This window comes from Geotrypetes seraphini, chromosome 7 (assembly GCF_902459505.1).
Source record: "Geotrypetes seraphini chromosome 7, aGeoSer1.1, whole genome shotgun sequence".
In the NCBI taxonomy this organism is placed as follows: Eukaryota; Metazoa; Chordata; class Amphibia; order Gymnophiona; family Dermophiidae; genus Geotrypetes; species Geotrypetes seraphini.
This window is the reverse complement of record NC_047090.1, coordinates 71,729,442-71,753,179: the sequence shown is the minus strand read 5'-3', so window position 1 is coordinate 71,753,179 and position 23,738 is coordinate 71,729,442. Positions and strand designations below refer to the sequence as shown.

General features: G+C 40.3%; 1 protein-coding gene across 1 annotated transcript in view; it reads left to right on the top strand.

Annotated features, from left to right (window-relative positions):
* SOX5 (SRY-box transcription factor 5) overlaps positions 1-23,511 on the top strand; it is an 845,257-nt gene extending 821,746 nt beyond the window's left edge. Inside the window, 2 exon segments of the mRNA XM_033953468.1 lie at positions 11,626-11,842; positions 22,977-23,511. Of these exon segments, the coding sequence (XP_033809359.1) occupies positions 11,626-11,842; positions 22,977-23,286 (527 nt within the window). The 3' untranslated portion in view covers positions 23,287-23,511.
* The last annotated feature ends 227 nt before the right edge of the window (positions 23,512-23,738 follow it).

Below are 23,738 nucleotides of genomic sequence, written 5' to 3'. Positions count from 1 at the left end.
AGATGATTCCTGTGGTGATTAGTTTGTTTTCAAGGATTTATTGAATAGCAGGGTTTTTATTTCTTTTCTGAAAGTTTTGTAGTCTGGGGTTGTGATCAGTAAATTGGAGAGTTGGTGGTCTAGTTTTGCCGCCTGTGTGGCTAGTAGCTATTGTACAGTTTTTTCATTTGACGTCTCTAATTGGAGGGTGCGTGAATGGTGTGTGGGTTCTCCTTTGTCTGGTTGTGGTAGTTTGGATTAGGCGGTTGTTCAAGTAGGCTGGGCTGTCTCCATTTATGGTTTTAAATAGTAGACAGTAGAATTTGAATAGTATTCTTGCTTGTATTGGGAGCCAATGTGAGTCAAGGTATGCTGCAGTGATGTGGTCATGTTTCTTCATTGAATAGATGAGTCTCAGTGCTGTGTTTTGTACTGTTTGTAGTTGCTTTATCATGGTTGAGGGGCAGGGGAGATAGAGGATGTTACAGTAGTCTAGAAGACCTAGGACTAGGGATTGGACAATAAGCTGGAATTGTTTTCTGTCAAAGAACTTCTGAACTTGCCTTAGGTTTCTCATGACCATGAATGATTTCTGTATTGTTTTGTTGATTTGTGGTTGCATGGTACAGCATCTGTCTATCATCATTCTCAGAAGTTTTAGAGTGGGTTGAATGGGGTAAGTAATTGAGTTTATAACTAAGTTTGTTATGGTTGGGATTTTATGATTTTCGAGGAGTATGAATTTTGTTTTGTCTGATTTCAGCTTCAGTTTGTGATCTTTCATCCATGTTGCTACTGTTTCTAGTATTCTGTGTAGTGTGTCTGTCATTGTGGGTGTTGGTTGACCAAAAGGAAGGAGAATGGTGATGTCGTCTGCATAGCTATAGGAGTTAGGCCTAATTTGTCTAGGCAGGTGCCTAGGGATGCAGTGTAGAGGTAGAAGAATGTAGGGGATAAAGGGGATCCTTGGGGTACGATTTCGTACGATTTCTAGAACACCTCCACTCACTCTTCATATCAAATATTGTTTATTTACAGATCCTCAGAAGTATCACCTAGAACTCAAGTACCAAGAACTCATTGTACCAGGCTCTATGTACTACTTCATCATCGGATCTTAAAAACATATAACTATAGATTTATAAATTTTTAAATTTTTCCAACTTTTGTGTAAATATGGTTTAAGTACTTAGCTTAAAATTGTGGTCTTGCTTTCAGGGATTTTACTGTCAACATGTTTCAACCTAAGGGGTTTTTGCAAGGCTCATATCCCTAGTGAAACATAAAAGCATTTCTAAATCACCTGTGACATGATTATAATAATATCTTAATTAAAATATGTGCTGGGATTTGAACCTATGACCTCTGGAAGATGAGAACAAGGATTTTACTCTTTTAGCAGTAACAGCTTTCACTAATATCTTAGGGATCTGCTAAGCTATGATCTTCTCAGGTATTTTCACCTTCACATGGAGGCCCCTACAGATGAGAACATAACATGAGAATAGCCTAACTGGGTCAGACCAATGGTCCATCATGCCCAGTAGCCCATTCTCATGATAGCCAATGCAGGTCACTAGTACCTGGTCAAAACCCAAAGAGTAGTAACATTCCATGCTACCAATCCAGGGCAAGCAGATGCTTCCCCCATGTCTTAATAACAGACTATGGACTTTTCCTCCCGGAATTTGTCCAAACCTTTCTTAAAACCAGCTACACTATCTGCTTTTACCATAACTTCTCGCCACTTTATTTTTAAGCTTAGATCTTTCCTTCCAAACAGAGACCTTGCTAGATGTCAAATATATAACAAGGTAACTTCACATGGACTTAGCGGTGCAGGAAATGTGAATCTCCTCATACACCCACCATATAGTGCAAAAATGTGCAAAGGTCTGTTTTTTTCTTTCGATCACTACATAGCCTAATGCCACACAAGCAGCACTGTTATAAACATATTCTGAAGGTCAATGCTAAGGTTAACAAAGTTTCCTTCCTTGGACCACAAGGAGATACTGACAAACCACTGGAAGAGATCCCAAACAACTACCCAGGCACAACACCCAAAGACCCACTCAGTGTGTGAACCAGTTGAGTGGACTAACGGGGGTGGAAATGGGCCCGGAGTTTGCTCAGCAGAATTTCCAAGACCACCTCTTCCTCTCAACACATTGACATGCTGCCACCACCTCCACCACTAGGAACACCTCACTGGGTAGGCCAGCAATGCTTATAAACTTTATAAAACACATTATTATATTTTCTTATAAAGCACATATTTTAACTGAACTCTCTGACATCCTCAGCCTTGCCATTCACAAAAACAGAAGGAAGAAAAGTTCCCATTTCCTGCTGTCTCATGTCCCTGGCCTATACAATATTTTTCTTCTGCAGACCCTTCAAAAGTCTGACCAAATCCTCGTTTCACTTGCATTATAAAGTACTGAGGATGCCATCTCTCCCCATTCCTAAAGTCTGAGACAGGAAAAAATTTTGATTCGATTCAACCTATTGAATTGGTTTTTCAATTTGATTTGATTTTCCTGCCCAATTAGGTGTTTTTTTCAAACATCCTGGTGGGTTTATTTTATAGCTTTTTCACCCCCTTTGGCTTCTCCTTACCACATTGGCGCTGTGGTGTAAACCAGTGGTTCCCAACCCTGTCCTGGAGGACCACCAGGCCAATCAGGTTTTCAGGATAGCCCTAATGAATATGCATGGAGCAGATTTGCATGCCTCTCACTTCCATTATATGCAAATCTCTCTCATGCATATTATTTAGGGCTAGCCTAAAAACCCAATTGGCCAGGTGGTCCTCCAGGACAAGGTTGGGAACCAGTGGTGTAAACAAAATAAAGAAACAAAAAGGAATTTTCCTTTCTCTGTTAAATCCTAGCTCACGTTTGCGGTCTAACACCAGCTCTGGCAGGATACACTTTTCAAATCTGACATATTGTAATCACAAAACAGAAAATAAATTTATTTTTCTACCTTTTATTGTCTGGTCAATATTCAAATCTTGTTGGTCCCAGGCTCTTGTTGGTCCCAGGCTCTGGTTGTCTTGCTTGCCATGGTCTCCTTCTTTCTTCTTTCTCCGTGCTAACCATCCATCCGCCATCTCTGTTCTCCACATCCATTTCCCTTCCCTCCCCCGGAGGTCTGGCATCTTTTCTTTTTTGTCTCCATCCACAGATTCACCTTTTCTCAACTACCCTTTCATCCAGCATCTCTCTCTCCTTCCCCACCACCCCAGGGTCCACCTTCTCTCCCTTTCTCTCCCCAAATATCCTCCTATCCAGTATCTCTATCCCCCCTCCACACCATCCCTTGTATCCAACTTCTCTCCCTTTCTGTTCCTTCCCTCCCTAAATCCCATTATCCACCATCTTTCTCCCACTCCTCTGTTTTTAGACCCATTATTTCTTCCCCCCAAAGTCCGGCATATATATGTATCATTGAACCCCTCCTTCCCTCCCTCCCTCCGTGTACTTCTACACCAGGAACCCCTCCCCTGGAGGTCTGTCCCCCCCCCCTGAAGGACTGCACCTCCCCCAATCAAAATTAGTAGTTAACCACAGTTAGTATCTTGCTGTCTTGTGAAGCTTTAAAAGTAGGTATGTGACCTTTAGATTGCAGTCATAAAAGGTCAGAGAAATATGACTGTCCACGGATTTCATGTATGCAGTCTGGATAGGTCCCCTGTTCGCCTGTTGCAAGCTGCAGTCCTCAACTTCTACCATCTACAATATAATCAGAGACAAATCCACATAAATACAATTTCCAAATGACCAAAAGGCAAGGGGCATCCATCTTCCAGGGATACTTTTAAAATGGAGTCATAGTAATTCTAGGTAATACAGCTGGCACATATTGCTGTCTGATACTCGGACTCCAATGGCATAACGTTAATATGAAGCCAGCATTTTTCTTTATTAATCAGTAATTCGTTCTTCCATCAAATTACCAAAATACAAGTAATATCCAAATTTTAATTTGTGCTCACTCAATGAGGAATCTATTAATTCTTGTAATAACATGATTCAAAAATAGCTTACCGCATCTGTAGTTATCTCAGAAGACATTCCAAATCTGGGGACAGTTCATGTGACATTGTAATCATTTACCCACTTGTTTCTGTAATAAACTTTTCATTCACAATTAAAGACGTGAAATACCACAACTTTTAAATTGCAAGTTCATGAATTTCTAAAGGAGAAAAGTAAACTTTCCATTTACATGAATAAACTATCACTGTATTTCTGATGTATGTTTTATAGTGACAACCCCTAGGGGTGGGGAAAATAAACATGCCCAAATTCCTGGTATGCTTTTTTGAATTAAACAATTTCAGATATGATACCAAATAAGAGGGTAGTAGTCCAAAAAGGGCTTTATAACAAACACCCCAGAATTTAAAAAATACTCTGGCCCCAAAGGCAGCCAGTATAATTTGGCATAAAAAGGACTTATATAATCGTATTTTTTAAGACCAAAAATTAAGCGAATGGCAGTATTTTGAACCAATCAAAGTCTTAATACAAGCTTTTTCGGTAGTCCTAGACCTACGTACCTATCATATTAGGACCTTAATTTCCCAGTATTCAATCTATTGCCTCTTTCTCTCTCCTTAAACGACATGCTATAATCTTTTCTACAACTGGCCGGCATTCTCTCATAAGGAATTCCATACCTTGAAATAATTTGGAAGGCAAGGATCCCCCCTTTTACTCTTTGGAAATGTGTAAGAAAATATACTGGGATAGTTAATTGCGATCATTCCTGGTGCACACACTGGCTCTCCTGTCTCTTTCTCCCAATTTTCTTCAAACTGCTTTATGAATCCATAAATATCCATGTCTACTTTAAATTTGTGTGCAATTACCCTGTTCATATCTTTATGATCAGGGTATAAGATGCGCATCGCTTGCCAATTCGTAGGTCCAACTGAATGAAATGTGGAACCCTCGTGTGCAGTTTGCCTAAAAATTTCACTGGCCTGACCCCCCATGCAAAGATCCAACATCCGCTTAACATCCTCTACCGCTAATGTATACCCTGCCGTTAACATAGCCTCCATCAGCAGCATTTGGTCAATAATACTCTAAAAGTTCCTAGATACTGTTTCCACTTAGAAAATCGACAGACTTCAAAAAGAAAAACTCATTTAAGGAAAGCAAAAACTCCTAGAAACAATCAACAAAGCACAGATTCGATATATTACTCCATGCCAGTACTTGCAACGAACTAGTTAAAAAACAAACTCTTAAAATCTACCTATGTTATCTAAGTAGGATAACTATTTGCATACAACAAACAACATTTGTATTTAACATTACAGAGGTTAGCTAGAAAAGGATCTGCATAACCAAGTCATTTGGTTTGTTTCAAGAGTAAATACATGAACTATTATAATTAACAGTATGCAGCATTTATAGTTTTTTTATAAATTTATTCATTTGTTACAACTTATAACAATTCCATGAAAACAATAATCAAGGAAAATACTTCAACATAAAAGAAAATCTTTTCAAGTCCACATTATATGAGGGCTGCTTATTCTGTTGGTATCACCAAATCATAAGAAAAAGATTAACAGGAAATAAATTATTCAATAATCTTCAGATCAGGCAAAAAAGAAGAACTTCTATATTCACTCAACCTCAATCTCTGTATTAGTTTCAGGTAAAATATTTACTTTACTTTTATCTTGAAGAAAATTCTCTAAATGAGCTGGATCTACAAAAACATATCTAACATTTTGATAAGTCACCAAACATTTGCATGGGAATTTAAGGAAGAAAGAAGCCCCCACACCCAAGACTTGAGTCTTGAGTTGTAGGAATTGTTTCCTCCTGTATTGTGTTTGTTTAGAGACATCTGGAAAGATGTTTATCTGTTGACCACAAAACAGGGCATTCTTATTTATAAAATATAATTTAAGAATGTCTTGTTTTTCTATGTCAGTTTTAAAAGTGACCAATAATGTTGCTCTTTTGGCTATAAAATCCTTCGATGATTCCAGGAATTGAGAAATGTTTAAACTGTCAGGAGACACTAACTGATCCTTTTCCCCATCTTCTGAAACCACTTTTACTCCACTAGGAATATAATAAAGATTTGCAGCATTTATAGTAAATGCAGAAAAAACAACCAATAAGCTGATTCTAAAATCTTATCCTAGAAGCATATAAATTAAATACTAAGGAATGAATGAACCCTTCTTTTTTTATTTCTCTCTCTCTCTATATATATATATATATTTTTTTTTAAGTGAGAAGCAAGATAAGACTCCTAAAGATTTATGACATAGGCAAGTAAATAGAAATTGCACTGACGGTCACACACACAAAAAACCCATTTAAATCTTGTTTCTGATTACTTTGAGCTCTATGTCACTCATGAAAGCATTGAATTGCAAAGATCTCTACACCTTGTTGAATGCCTGAAAGGATGGGGGTAAATCTATTAGTATGTCCCTATAACAGGCAGCTTAATAAAAAATATATCTGAATAAAACAATTTGGTTTTACTGGCTCCTGTTGCTCTCCACACTTTTTCTTTGTTTTTTTTCCAAAAGTGTACAAACTACTTGAACTTTTTAGTACAGGAAGCCAATTAGTCAGGTCATAGAAAAGCTATCCTAAATTATTTATTCAACTATTATATTATCTTAATTCTGACTAAACCTACACTCTGCTGGGATGTTCAAAGAATACCGGCCCTTATGGTTTAATAATTTGGGGCTATGCTGTGTACTCCACACCCCTCTAGACCCGATAATGATCTATAAATTAACTCTCTGTACTCTTCAGTATCTTAATTTAATTGTAATTTCTCTATCGTCGTTATAGATTATAATTTAAAATTCCTCAACTGGCTAATGTAGTTGGAAAAATCGCACATCAGCCCCTCCCTGTTCACCAAAACTGGGAGTGAACCTCCTGCACTCTCCTTGCATTAATTCTAAGATCTAGACCCAGGACAAAAATAATCTGTCCCTTTGCCCAAATCCAGTTTTTTCTTGTTACATTTACATACATATACACAACGGCATGTGCTCTAATGATATAATGTTATAACTCAAATATATACAGGCATCATACAAAAACAGATAATACTATCATTAGATAATATTATTCTGTGTATAATTTTACAGGTAGTAAAGGAATATCATTTAATAAAATAAAGCATGCTTATTTAAAGAATTTATACTTACAGTTCGCAGTATAAAATTATATATAGAATAGCTACATTCATTAACTTTTAACTACAGTATGCAACTAACATACTTACAACTTCCATCATGCAGCCACTTCCATGGGATACACATTAGAGAATGACACGGGGAAAAAATCTGTCCCCGTCACTGCACCGTCCCCGGCCCACCATCCTATGCACCGCCCCGTCACCACCGTTCCCTTCACCGCACCGTCACCGTCACCGCCATCCCTTTCACCGCCCCGTCACCGCCACTGCCATTCCATTCACCGCCCCGTCACCGTCCCCGCAGCATCCATATAAGCCTTAGTACTGCAATATTTAGCTTATTCCTTTCTTATAAATCAAAGTTCCTGCTGCTGAAAGAGATGTTCAGCTGGCAGGGCTTTGTTTATAAATTTTTATCAACACAACTAATATACTACTTTATCCTAAAGCAAAAAATAAATAAATAAATAGAACTTTTTTTTCCTACCTTTGTTGTCTGGTTTCTGCTTTCCACATCTTCTAATTCAATACCTTCCATCCACTGTGTGTCTTCTCTCTGCATCTTCCATTTGCTGTTACTTGCCTCTCCCTTCACCCCCTCCCACAATTGGTCTAGTCCCCCCACCCTCTCTAGCAGTCTCTCTTCTCCCTTACCATGAGCAAATAGAACTTCTGAAAATTGTATTGCTGAGGCATTATTTCTAGTACGCCTTTTTTTCCAGATGGATAATGACATCAATTTTATAATTCTTACTGTCTGCTCTGATTTCATTCACAATTTGGTTTGTGTTTTGTACCTGAGGATTCCATGAGGCATTTAACCTTTTCCTGTCTCTTCTGTGATTTCAAGTTGATTCTTTCAATAATGGAGTCTCAAGGCAGTAGCAGATTTCTATTTTGGGCTCTTTTGACATTGTTTAAGGGATTTCTTGTACATTTGGTGCTGGTCTTCTTTGATTAGGTCACTTCAGAATCTATTTCCAAGGAAAAGAAACTTTTTCCCTTTCACCCCCCTCCTTCCTTGTGTGAGCCGGAACACGCGGTCCCCGCAGCCCCCACCCGTACACCGGCTCGATCGTTTAACCAGCTTCCTCTCTCCAGCTCTGCTTAGTTTGCTGGCTTTCTTTTTCGGCGACCGGCACGCTTTCAAAGAGTCGCGCACGTGCGGCTGCTCAAAGTTCAATCTTCTGCTCTGCTGCAACTTCCTGTTTCCGGTTGGGTCAGAGCTGAAGATTGAATACTGAGCAGCCGCGCATGCGCGGCTCTTTTGAAAGCGTTCCGGTCGCCGAAAAAGAAAGCCGGCAAACTAAGGTGAGGTGGAGAGAGGAAACTGGTTAAACGATCGAGCCAGCGTGCGGGTGGGTGGGTGGGGGCTGCGGGAACCGCACGATCCTTTGTGCCTCACTGCGGTGACAAGACCATTCACCGCTCCACGGGGCGGTGATGGCCTTGTCCCTGTCCCCGCAGAGGCTGCTAATTTTCGTTCCCCGTTTTTGGCGGGTTACCCGCGGCTAAACGCGGTAGCCGGGGGTAAACTGCCACCGTGTCATTCTCTAATACACATCATCAGATTTGACTGACAAGAGCCTTAAGATTCATCTTCAGAAAATTCTCTCTCCACAAGGATAAACATGGCCTATAAAAGACTGCCTTTTAGTGACAAGTCCCTGTATGGGTGCCAAATGAGCAGAGTTTTGGTTCTACCCTGCCCATAGGTGCACTGACATGATGATAATTGTACAAATATTTCAGATAAAATATTGTTTTATTAAAATTCAACAGACAGTCCTGTTTCAAGGCATTCATTTGTACAATGGAGGAACATTACAATGCTTGAGTACCTGATTGTAAAAACCGCTTAGATAACCTTGATAGGCGGTATATAAAATCCTAATAAAACTTGAAACTTGAAGTCAGAGGATATAAATGCAACTTCCCTGACATAATGCCCTCAAGATTCTGTTCTGCTAGGTTCACTTAAATATACCTAATACATGACGACATTTTACTGACTGCATATAATTGGTCATGAATACTTGATACCATATAAGGCGCTTGTATGCATATTGGGGAGTGTTTGTCCCCCTCACACAAAGATTCCTAAAAGTTACATTTTAATACTAGCTTATCTAATAAAGAAAAGGTACAGAAGAAACCAGGAAAAAGTATTACATTATAATATACTTACAGAGGAAAAAATATCCATACACACAGCTGTAAATCATTTCTCCTTAAAAGTCAAACTACTGCTTCCATGTTACTGAGTCATTTAAGAGCATGCACTGAAAATCCCGTGTCTCAGTGAAAGAAAAGGGGGAGTGGCCAATCCACTCCCACAAACCCTACATTTTCCTATATGACTCCTCCAGTACAATTTTTAGAGGTAATTATATTTAAATCTGAACCATTGAATATGAAAGTTCCTACATTATTGGTTTACTAAAATTTAATTCATCATGTATGCATTTTGTATATCCAATTAGCATTTCTAACTTTACCCTGCAAAAAAGGAGAGGGATGCCCACTCCCCTGGAATGTAATCTCAGAAGTAAGAAGAAAAGTCCATCTCTGTAGCAACCAGGTCAAAAGCCAAACCATATCTGTTCTGCAGGTCTCTGGAGACCAGACTGGGCACACATTGAAACAATGGGACTTCATAAAACTAAGCTACAGCCTGTGTGTATCTTCTCTGGTCTTCAACAGAGCTATCAAATGCATTTCTAGTGACCTGAGAGAAGGCCTACTCCTGTTTCCAGTGACCTCTGCACAAAACACATATTTAGGTCAATATATTATCCCATATTTGTTTTATCTGGTTTGTTTTCTGGCTTCTACAATTGTAATTATATCTAGCCATTTAAACCCTCCTCCTTTGCCCTTGGATAGGTCCTTATCTTATAAACAAACCCTGACTAGTAAATTCAGAGCAATGGAAGGAATATATAATGGCTATTTTATTTTTCATGCTTGCCTATTCTACCACATAGCTGTCCATTTTTAATAGGCTACCATGCCCAGGTTTAAAAGAGCTTCATCAACCTCTCCCCCGAAGGTCTGTCCCCCTGAAGGCCCGTTCTCCCTGAACCCCCGTTCTCCCTGAACCCCCGAAGGCCTCCACCCCCTGAAGGCCTGCACTCCCACCTGAAGGCCTATCCCCCTGAAGGACTGCACCTCCCCCAAGGTCTGTCCCCCCTGAAGGCCTGTCCCCCCCTGAAGGCTTGTCTCCCCTGAACCCCTGAAGGCCTGCACCCCCTCTTGAAGGTCTATCCCCCCGAAGGACTGCACCTCCCCTGAAGGTCTGTCCCCCTGAAGGCCTGTCCCCATGAGCCCATGAAGGCCTGCACCCCACCTGAAGGCCTGTCCCCCCCCCTGAAAGACTGCACCTACCCCTGAAGGTCTGTCTCCCGAAGGCCTGTCCCCCTGAACACCTGAAGGCCTGTCCCCTCTGAAGGACTGCACCTCCCCCCTGAAGGTCTGTCCCCATGAACCCCTGAAGTCCTGCACCCCCCCTGAAGGCCTATACCTCCCCCCTCTCCCCGAAAAACTGTCCCCCCTCCCCCATCAGCGGCAGGCACTTTCAGCACCGGCGCACGGGTAATCACAGGGCCAGTCAGTGGGGGGAGGAGTTGGAGAGCAGTACTGATGGTCACGAAGGGAGGTAACAGCGCCGGTGGCCTCAGGGAAAAAGCAAAGCTGGTTCCTGGGGTGGCCTCAAAGTGGAGGACAGCAGTGGGAATAGTTTTAGAAGGGATATGGGTCGGGGAAGGGAGGGAGGAGGAGAGATGTACTATATTGTCAGTGGAACGAATCATCCCAAGTTGCCATTATTTTTTATGGGGAACTTTGCTTTGATATTCGAGCACTTTGGATTACGAGCATACTTCTAGAACGAATTATATGCGCAAACCAAGGTACCACTGTATTATATGTGGTTTTTGGGTGAGTGATTTTGTAGTTCTTTCCTTTTATGTTGGATTTTATAATATAAACAACTTTGATCTGAAGAAGGCAGTTAAAGGCAGGATAGATAGATAGACTGTTTACTATGTACTGTATATTTGTATTAGATCCCTAGTATGTGTCGAATTAGGATAAAAACTTGTATTAAAAAACTTATACTGTAATTGTGGCAAATTGTAACCTAATGTATATTATGTATAAGAATGTGTAACCTGTTCTGAGCTTTTTGGGGAGAACAGGATAGAAAACAAAACATGTATATATATATATAAATATATATATGTATGTATATATTTATTTATTTATTTATTTATACACACATGTATATACAGTATATATAACAAATATAAAATTGCTGAATGTCAAATGTGAAAGAAAAAAAAAGCTATTATCTGTACCTGATATTCAGAATTATTACACAAGAAAAATAGAAAATAATGTTCATCTGCTGATGCTGAGGTGCTGTTCTATGTTCTGCAGGGTCTCGTTGGAAATCTATGACAAACCTAGAAAAACAGCCATACTATGAAGAGCAAGCCCGACTCAGCAAGCAACACCTGGAAAAGTATCCAGACTACAAATACAAGCCCCGACCCAAACGCACCTGCCTCGTGGATGGCAAAAAGCTGCGAATTGGTGAATACAAGGCAATTATGCGCAACAAGCGTCAAGAGATGAGGCAGTATTTCAGTGTTGGGTATGATTCTTCATACAAAATTAGTGTGTTACGGGATTAGATCCATTCTTAGCTATATTATGTTCTTTATATACTGCAGCAACAATAGCAGCCTCTTTAATCTTTTTCTCAGGTCAATATTAATAAAATAATTTTTAGTATTTTCTTTAATATTAAAATAATGTTTATAGCATGCCTTTGAAATATGATACTGTAAACATGTTATGAAGTTAGTATTTATTTTTTAGACATATTTTGGCAATAGATGATAACGCCTACTATTGAGGCTTGGTTCGTTTGTTTGTCTGTCTGTCTGTCTGTCCATCAGTCCGTACACATACTTTGTCCATGTGCAAGCAAAGCTACGTACATAGAGATTTAAACAGTAGAAAAGCAAAAGCTATCAACCTACGTTCAAGAGCCAGCTGAAGATACAGGGGGAGCCATGGCAGCTCTAGTTCAAGAGCCAGTGAAGGACCTTATCCCATCCTAGTTAAATAACCATTAAAGAACTTCAGTCTACTGCTAGCTGAAGAAACTACAGAGACAATAGAAGTTCCATTCTTCTGAAAGGTGAAAGTCTAGAGTTTAGGAGATAAACTACTAGAATAGGTTGGGGTACCCAAGTATGAGAAGGTGAGCATTTTAATTTGAGTGTTTTATTTGTAAATCTTCATTAAATTTCCAAACTACCATAGTGCAAACAAAAAATTTCAATATATATAAGTTTACACGAAATGCATATTAAACTTATAGACAACAATGTACAACTATTTCCCCCCCACCCCCACCAAATATTTAGAAAAAGTACATACCTACAGGAAACCCTCCATATATTTCCCGAATGAAATTCTAATGCAAACCGCCCCTTCCCCCACCCACCCTGGATGTGTATGCTTAAGGGTTGATAAAATAAAATCAGTTATCATTCTTTATAGAACTTAGTCAATGTTACTGTTAAGTTTTGTTAAAGCTCTCTAGTACCACTCACTACCTTATCCTCTTACAAGATCAGTCACTGTACTATGTGGCGTTTTGTCATGCTGTATATCTGTTTCTGAAATCCCATTCCCCAGTTGGCTGAAGAAGTGGTGTACAATGGAGGAAGTTAAAAAGCCTCTCTGGCTGAAGATTCAGGGAAACCTTTAGCAGCCCTATTTATTTATTTTATTTTATTATTTATTTTTTTTTAACTTGAAATTTTATTGAGTTTTAATGAAATACAAAAAGGAAAAAGGTGTACAAGGGTCATAAGAACAATCAAAAAGGTCTGCCTTCATAGACTATCTTAACCTTCTTTGATTCTCTTTTCTAGCTTTCTCTTCTCTTTCTCTCCTTCTCTTTTCTTTCCTTGACCTCTGAGGGATTTTCTTTCTTCTTTTCTACCCTTTCCTTCCCCTTTCTTTCCTTTGTTTAGCCTCTCCTCCCTTCCCTTTTTACTCTTTTCTCTCACTTCTTTTACTTTTCTTTCCCTCACCCCCCTTGTCTTCCCTTCCTACCACTTTTACCTTCCCTTTTTGTGTAACATAACTGGACATGCTAAAAAGCCAGCAGAAGATTCCACTTCTCTCACCTTCGGTAAAGAAGCAGCAAGCAGAGGTTGCTGAAGAAGAGATGGGACCCACAGTCACATGACTTTAAATTACTGTACAGCTTAGTGAGAAATGGGGGAAAAAACGTAAAGGCCTAGGTTAGATGTGAAAAGGAAATGAGAGAGCAGGAGATTATGAGAGAGAAAGTCTCTCCTTTCCCTATTATTTCTATCTCACTCACATACTTGTATTCGCATCCTCAGCCATATCCAGAACTCACCACAACAGTACTCCCTTTCCCTATCTACTTGTTCATCACCCACCACTACTTATAGCCCCCCAAATCAGTGCACTGTCTGGATATACATCTGGATTAATTTAGGACAGCTTTTTCCTATTCTAAGTTATCTGGATATTTTGTGGGCTATTGTCGCTGCATATTGCTAGTCTCAATATAAGTCCCAGCTCCACTGGGGCAATCTGTACAGATTTTGAGAGGCAATATCTGGATAACAGATAATGCTGCTGCAAATCTGTGGGTGGCCCTGGTAAGTGCTATGTTTCTGGGTGGCAAATACTGCTAGCTAGATAAATAGCTTTGAATATGAGGCCCTAGACTGTAATCGTCCAAGAAGTCAGCTAGACAAACTTTGAATTTTTAAATTCTATTCTACATCCTTCATCTCCCAATCCTGACCCTAACCACTTTCCAAATACAGTGGTACCTTGGATTACGAGCATAATCCGTTCCAGGAGCATGCTCGTAATCCAAAATGCTCGTTTATCAAAGCGAGTTTCCCCATAGGAAATAATGGAAACTCGCTTTGATAGGTTCCCACCTTTCACCCCCCCCCCCCCCCGAGGCCAGCAGCGCTGCTCCACCCCCCCCACGAGAATCGGCATTGCTCCCCCCGAAGGCCCCCCCCGCCACCATCAGGCACCCCTTCACCACGACCTGAGGTCCCCCCAACCCACCCGAACCCTCTTCTTACTTTGATGTAGCCTCCGCACCTGCACCAGCATATCCTGTGCTGTGCTGTGCCAGTGCCCGAAAATTTGCTCCGGTGCTGGACCTTGAGCATGTGCGCATGCTCAAGGCCTGAGAGTTCACGTTGGACGTGAGAGTTCACGTCCAACGTGAACTCTCAGGCCTTGAGCATGCGCACATGCTCAAGGCCCAGCACCGGAGGCAGATTTTCGGGCACTGGCACAACACAGCACAGCACAGGACATGCTGGTGCAGGTGCGGAGGCTACATCAAAGTAAGAAGAGGGTTCGGGTGGGTTGGGGGGACCTCAGGTCGCGGCAGGGGGGTGCCCGATGGCGGCGGGGGGTTGCCTGATGGCGGGGGGGTGCCGGATTGCGGGGGGGAGGGTGCCGGTTCGCGGGGGGGGGGGCGCTCGCAAATCAAGGCGCGCTCGGTTTACGAGGCACCAAGTTTGCAAATGTTTTGCTCGTCTTGCAAAACACTCGCAAACCGGTGCACTCGTAAACCGAGGTACCACTGTATACGCTAATTTATTTATTGAGATTTGTTAGCTGTCTTTATGAAGAGATTCTCCTAAGATAGTATACAGTAGGTAGAGTTAACAGCAAAGCAATAATAAACTGTTCATCAGTGAGGTAAACTTGGACACAGACAAATTGGTAAATATTATCAATGGAGAAGGGTAGATAGTGGCTTTTTCCTCCTTCTTTAAATAAACCCAGAAAATTATATGAGCCAAAGCCTGTTAGTAGTAATCCTTTGATAGAAAGGTTTGTTAGTTGTCTAGGGGTTTGTGGGAGAGTAAATAGTGGTGGCTGTGCTGGGAATACTGCTTTTTAATATATCCATTAATATATCCATTAATGATCTAGAGACAAGAATAACAAGTGAGGTGATTAAATTTGCTGATGACACACAGTTATTCAAAGTTGGTAAATCTCAAGAGAATTGTGAAAAATTGCAAGAGGAACATAGAAGACTGGACATCCAAATGGCAGATGACGTTTAATGTGAGCAAGTGCAAAGGGATACATGAAGGCAAGAAGAACCCATATGATGCAAGGTTCCACATTAGGAGTCATCTTCCAGGAAAAGGATCTAGGTGTCATCATTGAATGTTAGGAATTATCAGGACAGGAATGAAGAACAAAACTGAGAATATTAGAATGCCCTTGTATTGCTCCATGGTACAACTTGCACCTCATATTTTGTGAGCAATTCTGCTCACTAACCATTTTGAAACCAAAAAAGGTCTATCTTTTTTATTTGAAAATGGTAATTTCTCAGATGTACTTGTGCTCAGTGTGTCTATTTTTTTACGATTTTTGAAAGAAAAAAAATCCCACATCCAACAGAAAAACTCCCGAAACAAGTCATTATGATGTAGGAATTTTTAGGAAACAAGCCACACAGACATCTCAGCAGAGCAGTGGGTCACCCTAGGGGACACTGCAGTGATTATCACATAAATAGGATGAGGAATACTTCTCTCCATAAACCTCTTATAGTAGATGGTGAGCCACACCAATAGACCTTACCCCTTATGTAGGCACAGTGGGATGTAGGTGGTTTTTGGAAAGCTTACAGATTCCACCAGTGGGATATGCCATCTCTATAGGTCACTATACCACCTACTAGTCCAGGAACCTACATGCTGCTGTAATAGCATAACATCTAATCTAATCTTCAGTTTATATACCAGATCATTTCCCTAAGGAGCCCGATTTGGTTTACAATTCATTAAAAAGGAGAATAACATACTAATAGGCTGTATAGAAAAGTTAAAAATAAAATATACTTAATTACTGTTCGGCAGCTAATAATCTTGGATAACTATTGTGTAAACAACCAAGTTTTTAAATTTTTTCAAAACTGATGTAATTGACCTAACAGTCTTAAAGAATCTGGAAGTCTATTCCAAATTTCTACCAATTTAAATGCTATAGATTTACTGAGCTTCCCAGCACATTTAAATCCTCTTGAAGATGGAAATGATAATTTATAGATTGTTGTAATCCTTGAATGGCAAGATCTAATAGCATTCCAACTAAGAGGGATTGAAGGATCAAATATTCCATAAAGGAATTTAAAAACAACACATGCACGCTTGAACTGTACCCTGTGACGAACCGGAAGCCAGTGAAGTTTTCTCAACAATGGGGATACGTGATCATACTTTCTCGTTCCAAAAATAAGTTTAGCCGCTGGATTCTGTATCAGCTGGAGTTGATCTAAACTACCCTGTTTAATACACAAATAAACAGAGTTACAATAGTCCAACTGAGCAAGCACAGTGGACTGTACCAATAGTGAGTAATGTTCCTGATAGAATAGTGACCTAACTTTTCTCAGCATATACAGACTGGAAAAAACATTTCTTTGCCAAAGAATGTATCTGGTCACTAAAAGTAAGAGAAGAATCCAGAATAATACCCAAGACTCTGAAGCTGAAGCTATCATTCAAATCCTTAGGGTCAGTGACCACTAGGGGAGTATGTTGGGGGAGGGGGGAAGTGTCATGCCTTCATCCCTCAAGTGCTCATCTAGTCAGTTTGGGTATCTTTTTGGAACTTATTCATTGTTAAAACAGGACTAGCCCCAAATATCCAAATTATGCCCTGGACATTTTCTAAAATGTTCAATTCTCCGTCACAGCACCTCAAACCTTGAATTTACTTCCAATCAATATTCGTGATGAATTAGATTTGGTTAAATTTAAAAGTAAGCTCAAATGTTTTCTTTTTAAAGATGCATTTGACAGCTGAGATAACCAGTACGTATGACCCGACCAAAGTTTTTTATAGATCTCATATGTACTATTTTAGCCTCCATTTGTTCTTCCTTTCCTAATGTTGTTTACCTTAAATGTTTTCTTTAGCCTTCTCAAAATTGTATTTCTTTCCCTTCTCCTTCCCCTTTATACTCCATGTTCGTCTCAAGTGTTTTGTTTTCGTTTTGTTTACATGAAATTGTCAGTCTCCCCCTATTAACTTTTGTTATTATTATACTATGTACATCGCTTAGAATGTTGAATAAGCGATTAATCAAATATTGAATAAACTTGGAAACTTGGAACTTGGAATTAGTAAAAAAAAATAAAAATTCTAAATCATAAGCCCACCCTATTCCTGCCAAAACCACACCCCAACACACCCATTCAGATTTAGATGCACTGCAGAAAACCACCATAGAAATCCATCTACAATATGGGTTTTGAAAATAGCAAATTGGAAGGGTTTGGCAAAAAAAAATGACCATCTGCCTCTTTATGCCACTTTTTGTATGTTTTCCTTTATTGAAAATAAGCCCTATAGTGGAATTAGAAAAGAAACAGAGAAGGACAATGGACATGATAAAGGGGATGGGGTGACTTCCTGATGAGTTTAGGGCTCCTCAGCTTGGATAGCTGAGGGGAGATATAATATAATAGAGGTCTATAAAACACAAGTGGAAAGAGTAGAAGTGAATCACATGTTTACTCTTTCAAAAAAATACAAAGATTAGGGGACACGCAATGAAGCTACTAAGCAATAAACGTAAAACAAATCAGAGAAAATATTTCTTCACTCAATGTGGTAATTCTTAAATTTGTTGCCAGAGAATGTAGTAAAAGCAGTTAGCTTAAAAGGGTTTAAAAAAAGGTTTGGACAATTTCTTAAAAGTCCATAAGCCATTATTAAAATGGACTTGGGAAAATCTACTGCTTATTTCTATTTATTTATTTCACATTTACTATACCGCTACAACTGTATAAGACAGACCTAAGTGGTTCACAATGTAAAAATTTAGAAGAATAAGAAAGGACCACAAGCCTGTAGATAGGAAATTAGAATATTAATCACATAAAACATAAAATCTGCTTTACTTTTTTAGGATCTTACCAGATGCATGGATCTAGATTGACCACTTTTGGAAACTAGATACTAGATATTTAGTCTGTGCCAATATGGCAATGCTTATATTCTTATGTTTTCATGAATCCTATTAATAGGAATAACATGATATGGAGGGCCATTTTTGATATGACGTCTAAATCTGAGTTTAGAAGTTATGCAGAAAACATACAAAAATCCAGTAGTGAAAATGACCATTTTCAAAACAGAAAATGTCTCTGGCCCAGATGCACTAAAGCCAGCGATTGTCTCTAAACCTATTTTAACAACTGTAGCGATGATTGCATTTGCCGACCCAATGCAGAAAATGGTTCATCACTGGTTTTCTGCATGATCGCTCATTCCCTGATATGACCATGCAAATAAGCTAATTAATACTAAAATGCCTTGTAAACTAGTAGAACGATTGATGCTCTAACATGGCTTCCCGATGCACTAAAAAAAAAGTGATCACTGTTAGCGATCCAAAAGAGCGACTGGTCAAGACCATTTAACTGTCTAACCAATATCTGCCCCATTAGAAAAAAGAGCACACACCCCAGCCGACGATGGCTCTCCCCACGAACCAGCACCACCCGACCCCCCCCCAGCCAGTGAAAATGGCAGGAAAAATGCCCTCTTCCTCCTGCCATGCAGAACCCACCCCTTGTGAAAGAAAATTGGCAGGAAGGATGCTCACTCCCTTCTGCCATGGTGACTCCCCCCTAATGGCAGCAAAACGGCAGGAGGAATGCCCATTTCCTCCTGCTTTGCCAACCCTCACCCATGGCAGCAAAATGGCATGAGGGATGCCCACTCCCTCATGCCATGCCAACCACGCTCCCCCCGTGGCAGCAAGATGGGAGGGGTGCCCACTCCCTCCTGCCACCAGAGGTTCCCCCAACCCCCCCCCCCTCCAAACCCTCCATATCTTTTCATAGATGGAGCAGGAGGGAAGCTCAGTCCGTCCCACTTGTAGGCCTGCCAAGTCAAATTGTCTGAGCAAATCAGACATCTGAGCCAATCAGGGCCTTATGTCCCTCCCCGTGCATCATATAATGCACCGGGGAGAGAAAGGCCTGTCATTTTGAGGTGACGAGCCTTCAAGCAGGTTGGACTGAGCTTCCCTCCCGCTTCAACGTCTCTAAAAAGGTATGGGGGTTCAGAGGGTGGGGGTGGGGTTTCAGGGCCCTCTGGTTATCTTGTTTGAATGGTAAACTTTCCTATTATTAATAGTGTTCTTTTCTTTATTCAGTTATTTGGGGTGGGGTGACTTTTTTTGTATACAATTGATTTGCTATAGTGAAGAATGCGGATTTAGCAAATTTAAAATAAATAACGATAAATGATGACACCCAGGTCATTTTCCTCAGCAGTAACTTCTAATGATGAATCTTGCACCATGTAGTTATAATTTGGGTTCCTCTTCTCAACACACATCACTTTGTACTTGCTCACATTAAAAGTCATCTTTTATTTGGATACCCAATCTCCAAGTTATTTCTAAAATTAAAGAAGTGTATTTCTTTGGGATTCAGGAGATTGGTCCAAGTGGTAATGTAAGTGAAAGTTGATGCTCCACAAATTACAACAGATATTAACAAGAAGTTATATATTCATTAGGGCCCAGTGAATGTATCAGGTTTAGGTTTCAGGTTTATTTAAAAATTTGATATACAGCCTTATTAAAATTCAAAGCGGTTTTACATAATATAAAACAAAGTATAATAAGAACGTACATTAAAAACAAATTACAACAATGCTACAAACAATCAAACGCACTGACAAACATTAACTTACCGATACAGGATGGAGAAGGGCAGAAATACAATTTGTATAAAGAGAAAGAGAGGGGCAGAGGGAACAAAACAAAAGGAAGGAGAATAAAATATAAATAGTCTAGAATAATGTAAAATAAGCTACAATGATTAAAAAATGGCTAGGAACAGATTTCCATTAGAAGGACTATTATACACCAAATGCGTTTATCCATGAACTTCCAACCATTATCAGGACAATGCTCAAATTTATGCATGTTTCCTGTCAACTTCTCATTTTCCTCTCTCCCCTATCTTCTTCACTTCCTCCACTACATCCATCTTTGACACTAATCTTTTCCTTTTCAGCATTTTTCCATTTATATTTTTGCATCCGCTACAGATTTCATTCATTCTTACAATCCAGCCTTCAGTTGCCCTCTTTTAATGCATTTAACTACAGCTTTCCAGCTCTTTCCCTCACCCTGGTCTCTCATTCCTCTTCCTTGTATTCCCCAATCTTTCACTAACTCTATCTTCCATCTAGCATCTCCCCACTTTTTCTCTCCCTCTTCCATCTAGCATCTCCCCTCTTTCCTTCAATCAAGTATTTCCCTGTCTTCTTTCTTCCATCCAGCATCTCTTCTCCCATCTAACATCTCCCCCTTCCCCTTTCCATCCAGCACATCTCCTCTCTTTCCACATATAACATCTCTCTCTTCTATATCTTCCATTTTATATTCCACCTCTCTTCCCCCTTTCCATCCAGTTCTCCTCCCTTCCATATCCACCCTTTTCACCTTCTGTTCACCTTGGTGCCCCAGCTACTGCTGCTTTCCAGGATCAGTAGTGACAAAACAAGAGAAAGCAGCCATGGAGCCTTAGCCTCTATGTACCTGACTGCTACAACATTGGCTTCCTGTTTGTAGGAGGCAGTTATGGCAGATTTAGCAACTGCACACAGAGAAGCCAAAGACCATGGCTGCTTTTTGTTATTTTATGCTTCTGGTGCTGGGTAGTAGCAATGGCCAGGGAATATATGCTTAGGCTATTCATTGACAATGAAACAGAATACCAAGAGACTGCCACTAGTGTACCATTTTGAGTCCAGAGCCACGATGGGCAAGAATGAGTGGGCATTGCTTCTGCCTGTAGGACCCTCTTGACCACCAAGCATAGAAAAGGTAGGTCTGGAGGATAGAAGTGGGAGGGGGTCTGGTATGGGATGTACTATCTTCAGGGTAGGATCAGGACCAGAGAGAGAGGAAGAGGGGATCAGAGGGGGTTAGGCAACCTGCATATACTTATTTCGGTTCTAGCCAACATTCAACCAGATCCCACATAAATATCATCTAGGTCCAGCATTAGGTCTGGCAAGCCAGTACATCCCAAATTAGCTTCACATATTCAATTTCAGTGCCTTCTGTTGCTCAAAAAGCAGCTTTATGAGAGGTGTAAGGATGATATTGAGGTTCAGGTACAGAAGGCTTCTACAATTGTAGCTTGATATGAGAAGCCCATTCATAAACTGAGAAATGATACTATATTAGGAAGTTGGGAGTCTATAAATGAGGATGCAGTTGACTGAGAGAACACTGAGATGTACAGTGATGGAGGATGTTTGAACACCAAGTTGATGGAAACAGCACATGTAGAACAGTATGAGGCTGGGGAAACATGAATAGCATTGTGACCATTTGTGAAATACAAGATGGAGAACCTCTTCCACTAAAAGGCATGAATATTTTCCATAGACAAGAAGGTTTCAGTCCAGCACACAAATGGATGATGTCATCCAATATCGTGTTTCCCCTAATATAAGACACTGTCTTTTATTAATTTTGGGCCCAAAAAAGACACTAGGTCTTATTTTTGGGGTAGGTCTTATTTTTTCATGTACAATGATCATCTTTCCCTTCCTCTCCTCCACCTCAATTCTTCCTATTTCCTCTCTCTCCCCCATATGTGCAGCATCTTTCTTCCCCTCTCACCCATCCCATTGTGCAGTATCTTTCTATTCCTCCCTCCCATCCCTTGTGTAGCAGAACCCTTGCAGCTTCTATCCCTCCTTCCCATCCCCCCTGCTGTGCATCCACCCACCCCACCCTCCGCCTACCACTGACCCTTCCATTTCCTGCCAACCACGAGACTGAAATACCTTGTAACAAATGGAAACGTTGGCAGCAATCTAGACAGGCTGCTTCGGGCCTTCTCTCGCCCAGGCGTTCCGTGTGCCGCGTTGCTGATGACATCATCTGTGATGTGGCAAAGGAACGCCCAGGTGAGAGAAGGCCCGAAGCAGCCTGTCTAGATTGCTGCTGACATTGCCATTTGTTACAAGATATTTTGTTCTCTCTATTGGTGGGAGAGAGATGGAAGGGGCGGGGAGGGACAGAGGAAGCACTGATGCTGGCGACTAGGGCTTATTTTCAGGGAAACATGATAGAACCAAGATTGAGCAGCTGTTCCATAGCTCAGAACTAACGGGCCATTTTACATAGGCATGGATGAATGGGACAAAGCCAACATGGATTTAGCCAAGGGAAATCTTGCCTCATTAATCTGCTACATTTCTTTGAAGGGATGAATAAACATGGATAAAGGTAAACTGGTTTATTTTGTGTATCTGGATTTTCAGAAGGCATTTGGCAAAGTTTCTCATTACTGACTCCTGAGGCTCAGAAAGTCATGTGATATGAAGCAGTATCCTTTTGTGGATTAAGAACTGGTTGAAAGCAAGAAATCAGAGAGTAGGATTAAATGGTTAATATTCTCAGTGGAGAAGGATAAATGGTGGAGTTCCCCAGAAGTCTGTGCTGATACTTCTGCTTTTTAACATATTTATAAATCATCTAGAAATGAAAACAAGTGAGGTGATTAAATTTGCTGACAAAAAAGTTATTCAAAGGATTGTGAAAAATTGCACTTACTAATCTCATGGTAGTAAAATAAAAGGTATTGCTTTATTGTTACTTTGCTTTGATTTTATTTGTAATTTCTTTACAGGCAACAAGCACAGATCCCTATCACTACAGCAGGTGTAATTTTCCCAGGAGCCATTGCTATGGCCGGGGTGCCTTCCCCCCATCTGCCATCTGAGCACTCAAGTGTGTCCAGCAGCCCAGAACCTGGGATGCCTATCACTGAAAGCACTTATGGTATAAAAGGCGAGGAACCTCTCATTAAGGAAGAAACTGAGGTTGACAATCTCAATGGTGAAATGTATGAAGAATATGAAGATGAGGAAGATGACGACCCTGATATGGACTATGGAAGTGACAGTGAAAACCATATTGCAGGACAATCCAACTGCTAAAAGTCAAACATTGTGACCTTTAATGACAATTAGCCCCATCTGGTCCCTACCAATGACCAAGCACATTAACTTTCTCATACAATGACTGTTATTTTAATTGTTAGTCTTAATTAAGTGGGACATCGACTTACTAATAGGCTTCTGCCAGCGTCAATAGGCATAAGAAGGATAATGAGAACAGCTACTGCAAAACCAACTGAATGAAATAAGCTATAGGTAAAATAATGCCAGTAATTCAGCTGCTGTGCCCAAGCACTGAAGTCTTATCTTTAATCTTTTTTTTTGGGGGGGGGAGGGGAAGAAGAGGGGATATTCTAAATAAACTTTATGGCTGTTTGTTCTACAATGTTCTAGAAATTCTCACTCAGGTACACAGTGCCAACAAGTGGCTTGTGAATGTGTTTTGTTGTTTTATGCTATAGTTTCATACGAAATATGATTTTCTTTTTTTT